At 44.7% G+C, this 21363-nt stretch overlaps 1 protein-coding gene across 6 annotated transcripts in view; it reads right to left on the bottom strand.

The window, feature by feature from the left end:
• The window catches only part of FAM118B (family with sequence similarity 118 member B), a 34876-nt gene extending 14009 nt beyond the window's left edge, over nucleotides 1-20867 (bottom strand). Inside the window, exons 1-8 of one of the 6 annotated variants that reach the window (XM_070952580.1) lie at nucleotides 20801-20867; nucleotides 19428-19570; nucleotides 6745-6828; nucleotides 6010-6262; nucleotides 5169-5396; nucleotides 3897-4025; nucleotides 2811-3096; nucleotides 300-2131 (exon numbers count right to left, since the gene is read on the bottom strand). In XM_070952580.1, coding sequence (XP_070808681.1) covers nucleotides 2058-2131; nucleotides 2811-3096; nucleotides 3897-4025; nucleotides 5169-5396; nucleotides 6010-6262; nucleotides 6745-6821 — 1047 coding nt within the window. In that variant the 5' untranslated portion in view covers nucleotides 6822-6828; nucleotides 19428-19570; nucleotides 20801-20867 and the 3' untranslated portion in view covers nucleotides 300-2057. Of the gene's footprint in view, nucleotides 1-299; nucleotides 2132-2810; nucleotides 3097-3896; nucleotides 4026-5168; nucleotides 5397-6009; nucleotides 6263-6744; nucleotides 6829-9754; nucleotides 9854-17769; nucleotides 17814-19427; nucleotides 19571-20800 lie in introns of those variants that run through there. The other 5 variants (XM_070952582.1, XM_070952584.1, XM_070952579.1 and 2 more) reach the window with 5 other exon arrangements.
• Between the last annotated feature and the right edge of the window lie 496 nt (nucleotides 20868-21363).

Raw genomic sequence — 21363 nt, 5'->3', positions numbered from 1 at the left:
CGACAGGTTTTCTAGGTGTGCAGATTACTCACTTTCTGTTCTATTCTTGCTAGGCCCATCTGTAGGATTTTAGGGCGGCTTTGCAGCAGCAGGACTCATGAGGCTGCTACTGTTGAGAATGGATACATCCCCATGTTACTTTAAGCCTGTAGTTTGATCTGAACAAGCAGGAATAAAGGCTACATTCCCTGTCCGGCCACCTGCTCACTGGACAAGTTGAAACAAAAATCTGAAAAGTTTTGTTTATCCAGTTGCTTTGCCACTTCGTCTATTAAAGACCAAATTAACACACAAGCACCAACCCTTCACTTGATTTATTTTTGGCTTAGTGTCGTATACAAACCACCAGATTAGATTGGTCAGTTAAACAATAGCTTTAAAAGATCACAATTTAGTAATATATAAAAGCAGACAAAATAAAGTTAAATAAGTCTAACTAAGCTAGCTTCAGACCAGCATTCATCGAACAGGTAAACCACAAATTAGTCAACTTATTTTAGTACACTATTGTGCCAACCCAGAATTTGGGTAGCTATGTAAACCATGAGTTAAACCAAAAGTACTGTATGCATATTATGCTGATTACCACCATGATTAGCAATCATAATTTACATAAAGCTCATGTCAATCAGAGACAGATGAACTTCTTTTTAAAATCCTAGGCTCAAATTTATACAAAGTCTAAAAGGTTTAGAAAATTAGACTTTTTTAAAAAAATGTTTACGTGGCTCAGTCTAAATTTTTACAGAATATCAAAATAGAGGTAATAAACTCAGTTTTGATAGGATTGGGTGTTTTTTTTAAAAAACACAAAACCTAAATAGAAAATGAGATCAGATTGAATAAACATATCTTCACCTCTGGGAAAATCTCTTGGAAGGAGATATAATGGCTTAAATCTACTGCAATGTTTCCCAACTTCAACAACATTAAGTTGTGTGGACTTTAATTCCCAGAATTCCTCAGCCAGCCATGCAGTCATATAACTACAGAACCTGCATGCCACTTGCTCTGGCAACATGCCAAGCGTTCTCAGTTACTCCCCAAGAATCTTCAGTTGTTGTCTGTCCTCAATGAAGGGAGACATTATAAGAATACGGAGAATCATATAAAAAAGGCTGGCTGGAAACCACACAAAATGGCGGACAGGATTAACTTCTAGCTCCCAGAAGACTGAAAAGGCACAGGTTTGAGTTTACCACCATATGGCAAACCACCAATTATCTCAACCATACATACTTTTTGTAGAACCCCGAATGTACGGAGTGGTAACTTAACGGCAGCTTTGAGAAATTCTCTCTTTTGAGAGGAGCAGTCTGTATATGAAATACAGATCCTTCATGCATCATATTACTTCTCTAAGCAGAAGTGATGCCTCTCACCCCCTAAGGATTCTCGATGCTTGAACAGGCTAGGTATTTTTTCCACAAAGGGATCTTGCAAAGAACAGAACTGGGAAAACGTGCTGTGGAATGTGCTTCCTGTTACTCAGCATCAAGGTCTATTAAACAATCGGGAGTGTTTTTCTGCATTAATTCATCAGAAACAATATCAAAGTGTCCTGTAGGTCTCATCCAGTTGGTCCAATCTCTGCAAATGAATGGACAAATACCTGGATATTGCCCTAATTACTCTACACATGGGAAACATGCAGTCTGTTTCACCTGACCAAACCAGATTTCAGAGAGTTCTTACTTAGGCTAAGGTGTCCTGTAAAACATGGCAGTTCCCCTTTTACCAAGTATTCCTCCCTAAGAAACAAAATAAGTTTTTAAATTAATTTGGTGGCAATATCCATTGGATTTATTGCTTTTCTTCACTTTTCTCTGCTAACACAGAACTGTCACAAAAAACACCACCTTAATCTTTCTTATTGGGAGTTTTGAAGCAGGGAAGCATCTACTGCCGTTCTTCCTAGGGCATTTTCCATCCCCTGTAAGGTACTTTCTGCTATGTTTAGTCCTAAGCTTCTACCACACGTAAAAAGACAATTTTGGTGTGAGTGGTAGCTGCTGGTTAGCAAGATTCATCTTCCCAGCTGCAAGGAATTCTGAATATTAAGTAAGTTCTGTACCTTTGTTTTCAATACGCACAGTATCTGTGCCATTCAGTTGTCCCCCCTGTCGTGAACCTGGAAGGAAGAAAAAACAGACCTTAAAACAGAGTTGAAAGTCAAAGAATGTATGAAAGAAATCCAGAAGCATTTTTAGGACCTAAACTAAATCCCTAATTGGAAAACCTCAGAGTCTAAACTTCTAAAAAGCGGGTAGGTCCAATACAATCTGAACCAGATTAAGCTGTGTATGTAATTTATATTGATTGTTGTAAATTGTAACCTACATTTAAATATTGTTTAGAGCACAGTTAATACTGCACTTCATAAATTATCCCCGTCTGTCGCATTAAAAAGAAGTCAAAGGCAAATCTTGGGGGAGAGGAGGGCACACCCAAGAACCCAGGTCGTACACCACCCAGTATCACTCTAAAGCAGTGTTTCTCAATCTTGGAAGCTTGAAGATGGGCGCTGCTGGCTGGGGGATTCTGGGAGTTGAAGTCCACCCATCTTCAAACTACCAAGGTTGAGAAACACTGCTCTAAAGTGAAATGGACCGATTCTAAATTTGATAAATCTATGAAATGAGTAAGATCTGTTTGTCTTTGGGATTTCTGGACACACCAGTAAATTCATCTGTTAGAAAACAAATTTATTTTTATTTATCATAAAAAAGTGACTCTGGGCAGCATATAACCATTGAAAAACCCCAATAAATATAGGAAAACATTCATTGTTAAAATGATTGTTTTCTTACCTGCTTGATTCCAGTTGGAGATCTCATTTGTCAGCCTCTCAAAATATTCTGGCAAGTCCGAGTATTCCTCCCCGTAGGAAATGACCTTAATCCCTTTGTCAAGCATGTTCTCTCGCAGCTTCTTAAATTCGTCAACATCTCCACGACGCACAAGCATAAAATGCTCCAGATCTGACTTGTGTTTCACAGCTTCAAGGAAGAGGGCTTGGAAGGTTGTATCATCCACAGTCCAACCACAGCCTAAGAACAGGAAAGATTTGGCTTCGTACAACTTCTGGATCTCCCGCTTTAAAGGACAAAGCACATAAGCAAACAAAAAGATAAAATGTCTCTATCTTCATAAGAAAGGGAAAAATTAGGATTATGAGAGAGTAAAAAGCCAACTCCCTCAGAGAATTACAGTGAAAGCATCTGCTTGAAGGCTATTGCAAATACTCATACAAACAGTATTATGATTCAATATTAACGAGACAGCACAATGAAAAAAACCTTCTACAAGGTATTGAGAGAAGATTCTAAGGATTAGTTCCCACCTAAAGATGGAGCCATTTCTAAATCTCAACCTGTACTTGTTCTGGAGATCAGACCAGAGACAAATAGGAACTGAAGGTCTACAGAGAAAGTTGATTACATGATTATTTTAACCACTCATGTCTTAAGCAAGCCAGGAACAAGTCAGATAAACACAGAAACTATGACTTGGTTTGGCCAATTCTGTTTTGTTTGTTTTTTTCCCCACTTTTTCCAGCCTGTCTGATTAATTCAATGGGCAGAAGTTTTTAAAAAAAACCCAAAAAACCCAGAATTCAAAGTGTTGATTCTCTGTAGGATGATATGGGATAGGAACTCTTATGTCTTTAGGAGACATTTCCAGCCTAGTATGGCAGGCTGAAGATGGGCAGAATGTAGATGAGATGGAGTCTGTAGGAATCTATATATATATTGTCTCCTTCTCCCCTTCCAATTTCAAATGTGCCGCTCCAACACTATGGCTATTTCTAAATGCTTATAAACTCACACATCAAGAACTGCAAACAATCTTCATTCCAAAGTCAACAACAGTTAAAAAGAACCTGCCAGTCTCACCATAACTTCTACATTGCGTAGGACGTTCTGGTAACCAGCAGGATGAAGCACTATTCCACTGGGATTCGTGTAGACTCCATGGATATGAAGAACACTCAGCTTCCTCTTCTCCTGTGCCCACTCAAGGACCTAACCAATATAAGCATCTAGGCTGAAAATTGCAGTGAAAAAACAGCTGGAAGGCTACATCCCCATTCTAGAATCCATAGCAACTTCATGATCACTATTTGTTACTTTGACACTTTAATTCCCTTTCATGTCTCTGTTGCCGTCTCATTGTTGCTCTCAAACTTTGTTCCCAAGATTTCAGAAGTAGAAAGGAGACTATAAAATGTGTAATTTCAGGGACATTATATTTTGATTGCTTTTTGTGTGGTACGGAACTTCTATTGATACAAATGTACAACATTTTGGCATTCAGCTATCAACTGTAGTTTATAGATTCTCTAGAGCAAAGTTTTCATTTGGAATTTCACTATTCGGGAGAGAACCAAAGCAATCAATGTGCATTTTGACAGTATTCGGATATCAAGCTAAGCCACAACATGGTTTATTTGCTTTTGGCTTAGCAGAATTTCCAAATCCTGCCACTTTTGGCTTATTAAACTTTTTCTTGGGAGACTGCTCCTGTTGTGACCCCGGCCCCGGAGGCTGATTTATCTTCGCATGCTGATTCGGAGGATGATATGGAGGAAGAGGAAGCTGTCACAAGCTATGTGCCGGAGGGGCCGTCTTCACTGGTGAGTCAGCAAGAACTGACAGTTGCTGATGTGCCTATGGACCCCAGCCAAATTGAGGAGGAAACAGAGGCCGGTAATGACGAGGGGGAGCCCCTATTGGATGCAAGAGATGTAGGAGATGTCGTAGAGAACAGCTATTGCCACGTCCTAAGAGGTGTGGTCAGGAGACGTAGGGCCACACCCTACAAAGTATAAAAGGGGTGTGATTGGGCTGGAAAGGCGTGGTGAACAATTTGTTGGAATTTTGGATGCAGTGGAGTTACAACTGTTAGTTTGGAGTTTTTTGACAAAGAGTCTGCATTCCTGCATTAGCCTATTGGCTGTCTGCCAAGACCTTTGGAACATTGCCCGGTAACTATTGGACTGATATACACTTTGGAAGAGAACTATTTATTAAAGGGCCAGCTTGTCTCTCTAGCCTGCATTTGTTACTGCTGGGCTATTTGAGCCTCTGCAAGGCCACTCGTGGGAGGGGACAGAACAGCTCCACAAGATGTGACTCCTTTTAGGACAAGAAAAGGGACACCGTTACCTTTTTTTCATCAGTGAGGTCAAGAGATTCAAGCTGTTTCCCTTGATCAGCTGCATAAATTTCCAGCAAGTTATCAAAGTTGGTGGTCAGAACAAGGGCGCCGTCCTCCATCAGGTGAAGCACTGACCTCAGGAGCTGCTTCCCCGTGTCTTCCATCTTGGACTCCAGGTCATCAAAGACCTCATACAAGCAGTCTTTGAAGAATGAAGAACGGACATTGCTTGTACGCTGCAAAGGAAACAAGACACACCAAGATCAGACTCTCGTGCCACTTGCCTGCCCCAAGCAGTGTAGCGTCCCAGATGTGCTGAACTCCAATTCTTATCATCCTAAATAATGTGGTTACTGGAATTGAGAGGACGCACAAGAAGAGCATCAGGTAGAAAAAAGATGACATGCATCACCAGACTCCATACCTTAATCTGACATAGGTTACCATCATCAAATTAGTTTGGATGCCCAGCTTCTTCTCTCCACCCAATTTTGGCTCTTTTAAAAGTAAGGTGTGGGGATCTTCTATGGAGACACATTTTAATGTTACTGGTTAAAGACTATGAGTAGAGGAATGTGTCACAGTGACACTATTAGAGGAGGCACAGCCATAATGCTCAGCCTTCTTTAAGGATGGAACTCAAAACAGGACCATTAGCCTTACTGGAAGTAAGTGAGTCAACTGTGCTTCTGGTTTCAACACGAAGCATTGCTGCCAATGACATTCAACTAGACAGCTGGAATTTTGCAGAGCCATCCATTCTTAGTGGGCCATCTGCAGCTCAGCTATTTTAAGCCTATCTTTTATTTCAAGCCTGCAAAAGATTCTCTTCTGGGTGCCTCAACTCACAGGAGACAGTTTCTGGATCAGATCGTGAGCAACATGGATGAGGTTTTTATTGTCCTCGAGACACTTCTGAAATTTTCTCCTCTCCTCCTCTTCCAGGAGGTCGAAGTCAATCGCAGCATCCAGCAGGGCCTGGATTAAGCCCTTCCAAGACTTCAAGGCTGGCACTTGGGGAGCCACTGCTGCACTGATGCCAGTTCCAATCACCAGGACTAGATCCTGGGGCTTTTTGCATTTTAGACTTGGCAGGAGTTTCCTACAACCAAAGAGGACAGAAGGGAAGATGTGAGCATAATTAACGATTACATTTCTCTCTTGCCTTTTCTCCTAGGATCTTAAGTACTTGGTCCTTCCCCTTCATCTTCCTAAGAGTGCCATGAAGTAGGTTGTATTGTGAATTAATGACTGGAAAAGCAGCCAGAACGCTTGCAGTTCTATAGAGGATAGCAGTAACAGAATTGTACAGTCTTAAAAACTCTGGTGGTTATATTTGAAAGGTTAGCTACACTGAACCAAAAGCAGAGGAAAAATAGAAGCTGACCTAAAGAAAGTATTCCCGTGTGAAATGAAAATGGAAACAGAACAGCAGGCTGAAATGAGGATTTTTAAATGCAAATTTTAGTCTGGAAAACTGTTCTTTGGAAAATATCTCCACACACATGCCAGAGAAGGGGCCAAAGTTTATTTTCACTCCCAATTCAGCAGCTCTAGAGATCCATTTGAAAGTATCCCACCTACCTAGGCTTCTTTGCAGCTGGCATGCCGTCCTCCAGCAGAATTCCTCTGTGCAGCTTGAGATTCACATTAGAAGCCATCCAGTTTCTAGGATGAAAAAAGTTTTATATCAGGAAGCTATGTTCTCCAAGCAAGAGAAGATACACAAGCTTTTAATATGGACACGGACCAGAATTCCCAAGGTTGTGAACTCAAATATAAGCCTATTATTTCTAATGACTTCACCTGTTGTTCAAGGGCCAAAGCAGTGCTACCTTGTTTTTATGTGACACCAAGAAGTATCTAAAGAAAAGGGAGAACCAAATCTGAAGACTAACAAAAAAGGCCAAAGAATTTCTTTAAATTAGATCAGGTTTATCATAGTCTTGGCCTCCATACTAGCCAGCTACTGTCTGCATGACCAAGAACAATGGATTATGGAAATGTGGAGATGAAGACGTCTAGAGGATACTAGTTCTGTACCTGTTTTAAATTTGAGGAAGATTCCATGGCACATCTGAGAGATTAACAATAGGTGCAGATTAGCTACTGTCAAACCCCAGGCCAAAAACAGTCTTTATGTCCTGCCTGAGAATATGTGACTTATTCTTTTACAATTTAAGATGCTGCTGTTAAAGCTTGTTTAAAATAAAGATGCCTTCAGGTTCAATCCAATTCCTGATTACTCACATAGATACATCCACGTAGTTTTCTTGGCTACAATATAATTGTAGTTTGCCATTTTCTTCTTTTGAGACGTTCTTATGATAGCCCAGTCCAATTAACAGCTAACTAAAATTTTCAGGTAAGACCTCTATTCATATACTTAGTTAGATGTTATCATAGAATAAAATACTCTTTACAAATGTAAAACTGTAATGATACATAACAATAACAGAAGCAACACACCCAGGCCTGCCAGGTACTTAGGGCATTTTTCTCCTGCAGTTTTCCTCCATCCTATCTATAATTCTATTTTACACTGAGGTCTCACTCTTTCATTCTGAGATAGCCCCGGTCAATTCCCCAAACTAATTACTACAGAACACACTGATTCAATCCTTTTATGAGTCTGCTAACAAAGGATAAAAAGACCAGGTTAAAAGGGAGCTTGGCTAACAAAAAATTGGGAAAGATAAATTTATTTATGTAAAGATCCCTGAAGGCAAGTTGTCCTTTAATTTAGCAAACATTCAACAAACAGCCTAAAACCCTGGAATCAGTGCTGTGGAGTCGGAGTCGGAGTCGGAGTCGAGGAGTCGGAGTCGGAGGAAATTTTGGGTACCTGGAGTCGGAGTCGGAGTCAGCAAACAATGCACCGACTCCGACTCCGACTCCTACTAAATTTAGATTGGAATTTTAAAAAAAGCAAGTTTAAATGTCCCAATTCACAAAAAGTTATAATTAATGACTTCTCTACTGTAAGAATAAAGACCAATGCATGCAGTGCCTCACGTAACCGCAAAATGAACACGTTAAGTGACCGTGAAGAAGCATGCTTTTCATGTGCTTCACTATAAGGCACGCAACGCACAATTAGGAGTGGCAATACTTATACTTTCCATAGTGTTGTGTTCTGCTGTTACAGGGAACGCAGCGCCCATGGGTAACCTAGCCTCTCACTGATAAGGGATTAAGTAAATATGTTTTTTGCAGGACTAGAGACACTTGCATAAGTGAAGGGAATGGAGGGTCAATAGTTCAAGACTGAAGCTGTAAACCATTGGAAAAACTGCTGTCATTCAGCTAAGGCTATAAAAACTTGTAACTCTGATTGTTAGCTTAAACTTTAAACATGACTAAACACTGTTTAAATTTATGAACCGGCCAAATACTCTGTTCAAAGAAAATACATTGTATGTTTGTATGTGTGTTTCTAATTATTGTTATTTATTCATATTTGTTCTCTTTTATTCTTTAAAGTTTAACAATTCATTCTTTATCTTAATATCTTTATATTTGTTTGGGGTTGGCTTTCTTCCCTTTCATCTTTTTTATTGTACAGCAATCTTTCTCCTCAAACCTACCACCTCTCTCTTTTCTTTCCTTCTTACTTTCTCTTCCTCACCCTCTTCTTCTCCTCCCTACTTCCTCTTCCTTTCTCCTTCTCCTCCTCTCTTCCTCCCTCTCTTACCCTCACTCCTACTCTAATTTCCCTTCCCTTCCTTCATCCCTCTCTATTGCTGTATCCTTTTATGTATATGGACTACTCAGAGGGCTGAAAAAGTTATTTCTGACTGGTCCTCTCCCTTTTGACCAGTCCTCGAACTTACGACTGTCCTCACATTTTACGTTTTTGCCCTATCTTGTCACCATGGTGAAGAGAAGCAGTTGTGAAATGAGTGACATGGTTGTTAAAAATGCTGCACGGGCATAAATGTGAGGATGGTCATAAGTGTGAGGACCAGTCAAAAGTGCGAGGACCTGTCAGAAATGACTTTTTTCAGCCCTCTATACACATAGCCATGGCCACCCGGTCACATGACCAGCTAGCCACACCCACCCAGTCACATAACCTCCAAGCCATGCCCACAAAATAAGCCACGCCCACAGAACCGGTAGTAAAAAAATTTAGAACCCACCCCTGGTTGGGGGTCACCACAACATGAGGAACTGTATTAAAGGGTCGCGGCATTAGGAAGGTTGAGAACCACTGGCTTAGAAGAACTTGGTGGAACAGCTTCTTGGATTCAACTGTAAGTGTTTATATTGTATAGGACAAATCATGTCTAGGTTTAGTGCTGGGATATATAGCTTATTTGTTTGTATAAAGCCATGTACGTACAACTTACAAGACTGTGTATGTTGATATTAAAAATCTAATTATATGCCAGTTAGTATAACATATTTTATATTTTAGGGAAAGAGGCATCCTAAACAATGGCAAAAAGACTGCTAACAACAAACACAACAAAGTCTACTGTTTATGAGCACTTTGCATTATCAAGTGATGGAAAACATTACGTGTGCCAATGTATTAGAAAAGATGATGATGGTGAAAAACAATGTGATGCAAAATGGGCGTTGGTCCTACCTGAGACGCCAGTTCTCTCCCGTAGGAGGGAACGGCAGGCAGCGCTGGGTAGACTCTGTCAGTTGACCAATCAGGACCGGGTCTGCTAGGAGTTTAAGCCCCGCCCTTCCTGTCGTTCCCCAGTTTATCGGCGAGGATTTCACTGCAGACTGGCGTGTCTCCTGCTAAGAAAGGAAAGAGAGGGTAAGTAGACCCCGCCCCACCCCGGCACCGAGGCACATTCCCAACAGGGTGGGGGCTGCCTGCCGTTCCCTCCTACGGGAGAGAACTGGCGTCTCAGGTAGGACCAACGCCCATTCTCCTCCCTGACAGGGAACGGCAGGCAGCGCTGGGACATACCAAAGCTTGATGTCCAAGGGCGGGCAGCTGGGAAGAGCCGAGGATCAAGGTTGATGAACACGTTGTAGGACCCGCCTGCCGAATGCCGCATCCGCCGACGCGTAGACATCCAGACGGTAGTGTCTGATGAACGGTGTTGGAGTAGACCAGGTCGCCGCCCTGCAGACTTCCTCCAGAGAAGCCTGGGTAGCCCAGGCTGCTGAGGTGGCGGCACTCCTGGTGGAGTGTGCAGTCACACGGTTGGGAACCGGTTGAGACTGGGACTCGTAGGCGAATGCAATTGTGGCCCGGATCCAGCGACCCAGGGTTGGAGCCGAGACCTTGGATCCCATTGCCGTAGGTTGAAAAGAGATGAATAAGGCCTCGGTCTTGCGAAACGAAGCAGAGCGGGAGATGTAGATTTTCAAGGCCCTTCGTACGTCGAGAGTGTGCCACGCCCTTTCTAAGTGGTGAGACGGGTTGGGACAAAAATTAGGCAAGGAAATTTCCTGCGAGCGATGATACAAGGAGTTAACTTTGGGAAGAAAAGTGGGGTCCAAGCGGAGGACAACTTTGTCGTGATGAAAAATACATAAGTCTTGGCGGACCGACAAGGCGGCCATCTCGGAAATGCGACGAGCGGAAGTTACTGCCACCAAAAGGGCCACCTTGAAGGAAAGAAATTTCAATGACGCCTTCCGGAGAGGCTCGTACGGGGGCCGAGTCAACGAATTCAAAACCTTTGAGAGGTCCCAGGTAGGGAAACGGTGGACTACGGGGGGACTCAGGTTGGAAGCCCCCCGAAGGAATTGACGAATCAAAGGATCCTTGGTGATAGCTGCCAAAGACGCACAAGCCGAGACGGAAGCCAAGGCCGCAATCTGGCGACGAAGAGTAGAAGGGGCCAGTCCGGATTCAAAGCCATCCTGGAGGAAACCTATGATGTGTGCTACCGATGGTGAAGTAGGAATGATTCCTCGAGCTGAACACCAGGTCGAGAAGGAACGCCAGGTAGACTCGTAAATACGAGTAGTGGACGGCCGTCGGGCAGCTTGCATGGTATAAATGGCGGCGGGAGGAATATTAACTCGAGTCAAGAATTCCCGCTCAGTCTCCAGGCGGTTAGTTGCAGCCATTGGGGCTCCGGGTGTATTAGAGCCCCCTGGAGGAGGCAAATTCGATCGCCTGGAATCCGCCAGGGGCGGGCAACGGACAGGGCGACTAGGTCCGAGAACCAGGGCCGGCGAGGCCAGTGCGGAGCTATGAGGACCAGTTCCGACCCTTCCGTCAGAAGCTTCCTGATGACCTTGGCGATGAGTGGGAGAGGGGGAAATGCATAAAGAAGGACGCCCTGGGGCCAGGGGGATCGGAGGGCATCCACCGCCTCCGCGCCTGGGGACGGGAATCTGGAAAAGAAACGAGGGACCTGATGGTTGATATTAGTAGCAAATAAATCAAGTTCAGGGCGGCCAAAACGATTAGATAAGTCCTGGAAGAGGCTAGGGTGGAGCGTCCATTCGGAATGGTCAACCAGATTACGGCTAAGGGAATCTGCCTGGATGTTGGATTTACCAGAAATATGAGAAGCTCGTAAGGAAGCCAAACGAGATTCAGCCCAGAAACCAAGAGCTAGAGCTTCACGCAGAAGGGACTGGGAATGCGTTCCACCCTGCTTGTTAATGTGGGCCTTAGCTGAGACATTATCAGTTAGGACCAGCACGTGCTGTCCCTGGATCAGGTGTTGGAAATGACGTAAAGCTAGAAAGATGGCCCGCAATTCGAGGAAGTTGATGGAAGCACCTCGTTCCTTGTCAGCCCAGACTCCTTGGACCATGTGGGAGTCCAGATGAGCCCCCCAGCCGGAAAGGCTCGCATCAGAGGTAAGCACCATCCTATGGGGCTCCCTAAACAGAGTGCCCTGGGCAATGGCACTTGAACACCACCACCGTAAGGAATCTAGAACCTTAGGGGGGAGAGAAACCTTACGCAAGGAAGAAACTGAAAGAGATCGTTGAAACGGGAGAAGGTACCACTGGAGAAGCCTGCTGTGCAGACGGGACCAGGGGACAATGTCGAAAGAAGAAACCATTTTGCCTAGGAGCCTGGAGAGAGAAAGAATAGACATGGGTCGGCCTTCCAAACATAGAGACGCCAGCTCAGATAGGCTGGACTGGCGAGCCGGAGAGAGGAAAACTGTGGATGAAAGGGTGTCAATGACTGCCCCCAAATGTTGAATACGAGTTGAGGGGGACAGGGAGCTCTTGGCCCAGTTGATAAGGAACCCATGGGTCTGAAGGAGATGAAGTGTGGTAGAGACATCCCGTTGAGCTCCTTGAAGGGAGGAAGACAGGATGAGAATATCATCTAAATAAAATAAAATGCGAATAGGGAGGGAACGAATATGGGCTACCAGGGCCGCCATCAACTTGGTGAAGACCCTGGGGGCAGAAGAAAGGCCGAAGGGAAGGGCCTTATATTGATAGTGAAGTCCCCTGTAGTAAAAGCGGAGGAACTTACGGTGGGGAGGAAAGATGGGAACATGCAAATAGGCTTCGGTTAGGTCAACCGAAGCAAGAAAATCCCCCTCCCGGATACATTCCAAGATGGTAGAAAGGGAGTGCATCTTGAACCGGCGGTATGTTATGTACCGGTTCAGTGCCTTCAGGTCTAAGATGGCGCGCCAACCCCCCGAAGCTTTAGGAACAAGAAAAAGCCGGGAGTAGAATCCTGACCTGCGTTCCGATGGAGGAACCACCTCAATAGCCTCGATGTGGAGAAGGTGGGCAACCGCTGAGGCCATACGGGCACGGGAAGTAGGATCCTGCGAAAGAGAGCAAGGAACAAAAACACGAGGGGGGGAAGCCCTAAACTCTAAACGAAGGCCGTCTTGAACCGTAGAGTGAACCCAAAGATCAGAGGTGGCAACCAACCAGGCATCCGAGAAGAAAGAAAGACGGCCCCCAACGAGAGAATCTGGAGGAAGGTTAACGGGTCTTGTGGAAGGGGCGGCCTCTGCCACCCCGGAAGGACCTTCTGGGAGGAAATCTAGAAGAGGACCTGACCTGAAAGTCTTGGCCTTGCGTTCCCCTGGAGGAATAGTTACGAGAGGAGCGGTTGAAGGAAGAGCCGGTATCAGACGGGCGAAAGGACTGGGATCGTTGGTAAGGTTGTTGTCGAAAGTCCGAGCGACGGGAGACCACAGGAAAGACCTTCTTGTGATCCCGGGTCTCGACCAGAATCGGGTCAAGGGAAGAGCCAAAAAGGTTAGAGCCTTCATAAGGAGAGGCAGCCAGACGCCATTTATTCCTGGCATCGGCTTGCCAGTGGCGAAGCCAGAGGAGCCTGCGGGATGTAACTGAGGATCCAATGGCCTTGGCTGCAAAACGGGCCGTATTAAGGGTGGCGTCGGCCGAAAATTCGATGGCTGCCAAAATCTTATTAACGTCCTGATGGGAGCGTGAATCAGAGGCCGGAAGACGATCCTGCAGCTGTTTCAGCCACAAAATGGAGGCCCTGTTGAAAAAGGACGCCGCCGAGGCGGTTCTTACCGCCCATGCTGAAGCTTGGTGACCTTTGATAAGAGTCCGCTCGGCACGCTTGTCTTCCGGACGCAAGGACTCTTCAGGAGGACCTGCCAAATGAGAGGTAGAAGCCAGGGCGACAACTGGAGCGTCCACAGTCGGCACCTGTAATAAGTCAGAAAAGTCAGTAGGGATAGCATAGAGCTTTTTATCCTGGGAATTGGGCAGGGGCCCAGAACCTGGAGATGACCACTGTCTTTTCACCACATCTGAAAAGAGCTTCGGTGCAGGCAAGGTGTCCACCCGAGCTGGTTGTTCTGCGAAAAGAGAAGCGGAAGGGTCGTCAGATGATGGGTTAGCTGCAGAAGCAGATGGAACCGGCAACAGTTTGGTAACGGACAAGGCCTTAAAAAGCAAAGAACGAAAAAGGTGAGGTTTGAAGAGGCCTATAAAGGCCGGCTGGTCAGGAGCTAGGCCCTCATCCTCAGACCATTCTTGGTCCAGGGCAAGATCCTCAGCAGAGAGGGAGATCTGGCTGGCAGAGGCAGGAGAAGATGGTCTCTCCAGGTGAGACGAAGGTTCCACCCCCCGTGAAAAATGACTGACTTGGCTGGAGCAGTCTAAAATGTCTGAGTCAGCACGCTGTTGTAGGCCCTCAGAGATGCCCTGGCGGATGGCTGTTGCGATGAGGGAAGCCAGAGCAGGGGAAATAGTAGAGGGCAGCTGGTCATCGGAGGGGGGAGGTGGAGGGGGGGGAGGATCAATGGAAGGAGGAGAGGAAAAAACCTCCCCTTGGTTTGGATGCCCAGAGGCAGGAGAATGATCTTCCTGAGGTAAAGTTGCGAATAAAATGGCCGCTTCATCAGGAGCATGGGAAACCCCCGTGACAATTCGATCTGGAGAAAGTGAAGATCTATGTCCAATCTGGGGCTGGGCCTGAATGGTAGAAACCCCAATAGGTGCTTGAGTGGTGGCAAGAGAAGGCAAGCCTTGCTTGGAGGCTTGAATTTGAGCCTTCTGAACCGCCCTTTCCAGAGCCCTATGGCGGCGCTGCTCATCTTTGCTGGCCTTTGCTGACTTCTCCGGAGGGGCAGATGGCAATTTGGGCTTTTTGTGGCCTCGATGCAGGCCTGATGGCCCCTCACCCGGATCGCTGTTGTGGCGCTTCCTATCCTGATGGGCACCCGCCCCACGACCAGATCTTGAAGAACGGGAGTCCGCCATCTTTAATTTACCCCCGTTGGCGCCAAAACAAAGTTAAAATGGCCACCCTTGTTACTCACTGCGGCCAAACGATCCGAGAGGCAAGCGGCTCCAAGCGGCGGTTAGACTTCGGCGCGGAGGTGGAAGCTGCGAAGCAAAGGCTTCAATGAGCAGCAAAAGCGCCTATTTAGAGATGGCCAGAAAGCGCGGTGCAGGACAGGGCTACGGAGCGAACTCGTGGGCCCTGCCTGAAGCTGCCAGCCGGCAGCGAGGAGCGGCAATCGATCCTGCGCGGGGCGGAAAGAAATCCCCCCTTCTCAGGCTGGGAAGCTGGGATCGCAGCCGGACTCCTTCCAGACGTTGTTTTTTTTTTTTTTTTTTTTTTTTGTCCTAAATTGATTGATTTAAATCTTCTATCTCAGAGGATGCAGGAGACACAAGTGTCCAAGTCGACCGAGTCGATAAACTGGGGAACGACAGGAAGGGCGGGGCTTAAACTCCTAGCAGACCCGGTCCTGATTGGTCAACTGACAGAGTCTACCCAGCGCTGCCTGCCGTTCCCTGTCAGGGAGGAGAAATTAGCAGTTTCAGTGGGCCTGATAAAAATGCACCTACAAGAGCATCAAATTTGAAAAGACACTTACAGCGTTTTCATCCCAAAGTGTTAGAAGCCGTGAATGAGAAAGATAGCAATGAAAACATTGCATCTACTTCTGTGACAAAAAACGTTCAGAAATCTACTGGAGAACAATCACAAATAAGAAAATTCTTTATATCTGACAAAGTTACCATAAGGATGACACCAGAAAAATTCAAACACCACATTATTGAAATGGTAGTAAAGAATAGTGTACCACTATCCTTCTTTTCACAGACAGCCTTTTTAGGCCTAAATGGAGAAATGGCAAAAAAACTTGGTGTTTCTCTGGAAAGAGAAAGTATAAGGAAACTTATAATTGAGGAGGCCAAATGTAAAAAGGAAGAACTACAGAAAGTTATGAAAGGACGTTTTGTCTTCCTTAAAATGGATGCATGCACACGTCACAGAGTCAATTATTTCGCTATTAATGTTAGATTTGTGGATGAAAATAACAAAACAATAACACGGACCCTCGGAGTAAAGGACACTCAGGCACATCACACCAGTGATTACCTTCAGAAGTTAGTGGAGGGTGTTCTAGAAGATTTTGAAATTAAAAAGGAACAGATTTTATGTGTTGTGACAGATAACGCTTCTAACATGTTGAGCACAATTGAGAAGATGAAGGCAGATGAAGAAGGTATCAAACAGATATTAGACTTAGAGGAAGACAGCTCTGCAAGTATTAGAGAAAGTTTAGAAACTGAAGAGAATGCTGACATTTTTTTAGACAACTTTGTTGAAGAAGCATTGAAGCTTGCTACTATTCATCATATGCGATGTGCTGTTCATACACTGCAACTTGCCATAAGAGATGGATTAAAAGATCGCCATGCAGCTACATTAATTGGCAAATTACGGCAAGTAACTGTTGCAGCCAGGGCCCCAAAAACAGATGCAATTTTGAAAAGACGTGCAGGAAAAGGAGCCATTTTGGATCAAACAACTCGCTGGGGAAGCACTTATTTAATGGTGAAGCGTTTGCTTGAACTTAAAGACTTCATAGAAGAAATGGACAATGAAAATCTTGCATTAACTGCAAGCCAGTGGACACAAACAAAAGAGCTGGAGAACCTTCTTTCTCACCCCTTCACTGTCACCAAGAGGTTGCAATGTGATGATCTAACCCCGGGTAAATTCCTCTTGGAATGGAAGAGCCTGTTATATCGCCTGAACAAAAATGGAGGGTTAATAGCTGAGGGCATTGCATCTTCAATGATGAAAAGAGAGAGTCTTTTGCTGGAAAATGAAATCTTGTTAGCGGCTATTTATGTCGACCCAATGAGCCGACTTTTATTGAACAGTAAACAGATTGCTACTGGGAAAAAGGCCCTCTATGATGTAGCAGTTCGCATGAAGGGATTACGACCTGAAATACCTCCACAGGAGGATGGAGTTCTTTTAAGCAATAGTGGTAACTCAGAATCATCTTCTTCAAACGAAGAATTAGACTTTGATTCCTTCTTAGACAAAATGGAAGTTGCTAAAGGAAAGCGATGTCGCATAAGCGTTACAGAACCAGTAAATGTCCAAATAAAAAAATTCCAACAGGAGTTTTATAAAGCACTAAAAGAAGTTGAAAAGTATGATCGCTCATCAAAACTTACTGTTGAAGAAGCCATCCTTGTTTATCCAGAGATCGTTAGTGATGTGGCCAGAATAGTTACTGCAATGCCACCCACCCAAGTCAGTGTCGAAAGATTATTTTCAGCCCTAAAAATAATAAAGTCTGACTTAAGAGCCTCTATGAAAGAGGATCTGGCAGAGGCAATTCTCTTCCTTAGAACTCTACATTGAATTGATTTGCATTTGCTAAGCCTATAACTACATTTCAAGATTAATATAAACCATTTCTAGGTTTTACAGATTTTGTTTTTGGTTCATATAGATAAGCTTTGTTTTTGTTCTAAAACAACCAAATAATGTGGTTTGTATTTTTGAACTGGTAAAGTTCCTGTTCCTGATGTTTATGCCTGCTGCTACTATCCAGCAACTTGATTAATTAAATTAATAAAAAAAAATTAATAAAACTTTGTTGTTTTCATTGTGTTTGTCTTTTGCTTAAACTGTTCAATACAGTAGACTGTTGGCTTCCCAGCCAGTAGTCCTGTGGTAATGACATGTATGTTGCCTTTCTTTCCTTCAAGGAATGTATAAAATACATTCGCATATTAATACAGAGGAGTCGGAGTCGGGGAGTCGGAGTCGGAGTCGGAAGTACAAAAAACTGAGGAGTCGGAGTCGGAGTCGGAACATTTATCTCCCGACTCCACAGCTCTGCCTGGAATAAAAACTGGATTAGTTTAGGAATGCCAGGAATAAGGGTTTTATACCTATTCTTCAGATATTAAACATCTTGGCAAGAAGTCTTCTCATCAAAAGTTGCGTAAGTCCTCAGGTGTGATGTGAGAAATAGGGTAGTGACCTCTTGTAGATTAAATGTGACTTGCTGTTCAGAGTTTAGGGCTCCATCAGCAACTTTGGCAACATTCTATTCCCCTTCCTTTTTTTGTTTTGAAAACCAAACACAAGTCAAAAGTTGTATTCCGTATATTCCTTCATCTTGCAAGGAGGAAAACTCTTAAGAATTCCCAGATATCTCATGCTTGCTGGGACATTTGGAATGGTTGACCAAAATATTTATAGAACACTAATTGGGGAAGGAGATCAGTTTGGTATAAAGGAAAAAGACAATGGCAGATCGCTTCTGAAAATCTTGCCAGGAAATCTGCAGGGACCTCTCTAGGCAATTGCCAGGAGTCAAGAATGGTTTGAAGGCAAACACAGAGACATGAAATGGGAAGGCTACCGTGCATTGTACAGATGGCAGGCTAAATCAAAATGCCTAGTAAACAAGCATGCATAGTTTAATCTCCATTGCATGTTGATCTTGAAACATGATTTGTAGATCATAATGCAGAATTTCCAGAAATCACAACTCATACGCAAAAAGTCAAAATACTGATCAATCCCAAGTCACATAATATGGCAAGCCATATTATGTCTATGGAGAGTCTCAGTCATCTAGCTCATGTTTGTTTGTCCCAAAGGTGCTTTTTTGAGAGGCACCTGGACTTTCTGGTTTTTCTTTGAAGATGTTTTGCTTCTCATCCAAGAAGCTTCTTTAGCTCTGAAGAAGCTTCTTGGATAAGAAGCGAAATGTCTTCAAAGAAAAACCAGAAACTCCAGTTGCCTCTCGAAAACACACCTTTGGGTCAATATGGCAAGCTGCAAAGATTGATAAAAAGCAATGAGCAATGTAAAGAAAAGTATGGTGCACCTGCCACACCTCTTGGCTTTGTGTTGGACAAACCATAACCGCAGTATAAATCAGTTTTACTGTCCTTAAGTTACAGATCACAGACTGACTGTAAGGCTAATAATAGAAAGCCTTAATCACCCACTCTGCACTCTGCACTCTGCACCACATACAGATCATCCCCCAAAGGAGTCACTCTTGAGTCCAGGACAATCTATTCCCACGTGAAGGATTTAAATCCAAGGCACTTATAACCCAACTGAACTCTGAACTCTTACTTTCTAGTTCATACTTTTACGACACCGAATCAACAATATATCATACCATCTCCCCCCCCCCCCCATTTCTGGGAAGTAAGTTAGTTGCCAAACATGATCTGCTGAGATGAAAAGCAGGAACCGAAAGAATTTTCGAGATGCAGGAACTATCTGATTTCAACCCTGATTAATGCTGACAAATAGTCTGCCATTACAAAATTTCCACACTTCCTGATTAAAAAAGAAACCATCTATCAGTTCAGAGAAACTACCTACTTCAAAAAGGCACCCCCCCAACACATTCCACCCCAAACACACACAAATTGGTAAGGGTTTTATTTTTTATATATTTTTTAACTTCAATATACAATTTCTTCTGGATTTTCAGGACCAATAATCAAAACATTGTCTTTTGGAAGGCGGCTTAGATCCTTAATCTGCCATTTTCTCCAATGAATCTGTTCTCCCTACTTACATCCCAAGAAAACAGCCAACATGTCTCACTGCGAAGAGAATCAGTCAGATTACACTCCGTTCATAGATTGTGCTAAACCAGACAAGGGCCATTTTACTGCTCCTAAATCACATCTGGTGGTCCTTTGGCTGTCCTTGACCGGCCTGTGATATTAGAAATCAAATGTAAATAAGACGCAACATGTATTCTTAGCAGGAGCAGCTAATCAAAACAACGTAATATAATATATATATTATAATACGAAATACAAAAGAAAACAGTAGGAAAAATCAGGGTCCCAGGTTCTCATGTGGCCCCTTGGGAGAATTAATTACTAGTCCTTGGGCTAAACCATAAAGGAATTCCTTTCTGTTTGGGTTTGAAATCATGTGGAAATCTTCATTGGGGGGAAGGAGAGAGCTTGCAAGCCATGATTTATAGCTTAGTCAACTGTACAAGCTTTTGCCAGTCCCGGGCGGGAGCCCCTTTCTAAGTGCTGCAAAGTGGGTAAATGAAGGAGGGGAGGAAATATCAACCTTTGGAGACACACAGATACACACACACAATTGCACTGAGGGGAAATTCGGGAGCAGCTCCTCTTACACACACACTGCACTCGCACACATTGCACCGAGGGGAAACTCGGGAGCACCTCCTCTTTTACACACACACACACACACACACACACACACACACACCTGCACTGAGGGGAAATTCGGGAGCAGCTCCTCTTACACACACACTGCACTCGCACACATTGCACCGAGGGGAAACTCGGGAGCACCTCCTCTTTTACACACACACACACACACACACACACACACAACTGCACTGAGGGGAAATTCGGGAGCAGCTCCTCTTACACACACACTGCACTCGCACACATTGCACCGAGGGGAAACTTGGGAGCACCTCCTCTTTTACACACACACACACACACACACACACACACACACACAACTGCACTGAGGGGAAATTCGGGAGCAGCTCCTCTTACACACACACTGCACTCGCACACATTGCACCGAGGGGAAACTTGGGAGCACCTCCTCTTTTACACACACACACACACACACACACACACACACACACACACACCTGCACTGAGGGGAAATTCGGGAGCAGCTCCTCTTACACACACACTGCACTCGCACACATTGCACTGAGGGGAAACTCGGGAGCAGCTCCCCTTCCAAACAGGCGGAGGGGCGAGGGCGGCCATTCAGCCACAGCCGCGGTGCCCAGCAGGCGAAGAGGGTCGCGAAGCAGCCCCAACCCGTCTGCCCTCCCCACCACCACCACCTCCACCCCCAGGCCCGCTCAAAAGTCCCGGCCTCGCGAGCGGAGCCTCCCGCCCAGTCAACGCCGCCGCGAGCGACGCCAAACCCGCTTACCTCTCGGCGGGAAAGGAGAACAGCCGGCGGCGGAAGGAGCGGCATCTCCTTCCACACAAACACCCCCTCCCTGTAACGAGTCTAGATCCTAGAACGTCTCCCTCTCTCTCTCTCTCCTCTCTCTCTCTCTCTCCACCCCCCGCCCCCCCCCCCCCACCGCCATGTAGCCTCTTTCCTCGCTTCCATGGATACCAAACTACAGTAGAGAAGAAAGTTGTGGAGTCGGTGGTTCCGGGTTCCCTAACAGGATTTTTTTTTCCTCCCGTTGTCTCCTTGCAATTAAATAGGGAAATCAGAAAGGTTGCTCAGGGATGAGCCTAAACTGGATTCTTTCTTCTGCTGATCTGTAACGTTTAGCATTATAACTATGTTATCTTGTGCAAGTATGTATGGTGTATATGAGATAAGCCCTTGTTATTGTAGGCCAGAGGTCTTCAAACGTGGCCGCTTTAAGACTAGTGGACTTTAACTCCACTAGTTGTGGAGTTGAAGTCCACAAGTCTTAAAGCGGCCACGTTTGAAGACCTGTTGTAGACCAATGCTGGCTGGGGAATTCTGGGAGT

Source organism: Pituophis catenifer, unplaced genomic scaffold (assembly GCF_029215685.1).
Source record: "Pituophis catenifer annectens isolate HBS135680 unplaced genomic scaffold, rPitCat1.0.hap2 SCAF_12, whole genome shotgun sequence".
NCBI lineage: Eukaryota > Metazoa > Chordata > Lepidosauria > Squamata > Colubridae > Pituophis > Pituophis catenifer.
Note: the sequence above shows the minus strand (reverse complement) of the source record. Positions and strands in the feature narration are given on the sequence as shown.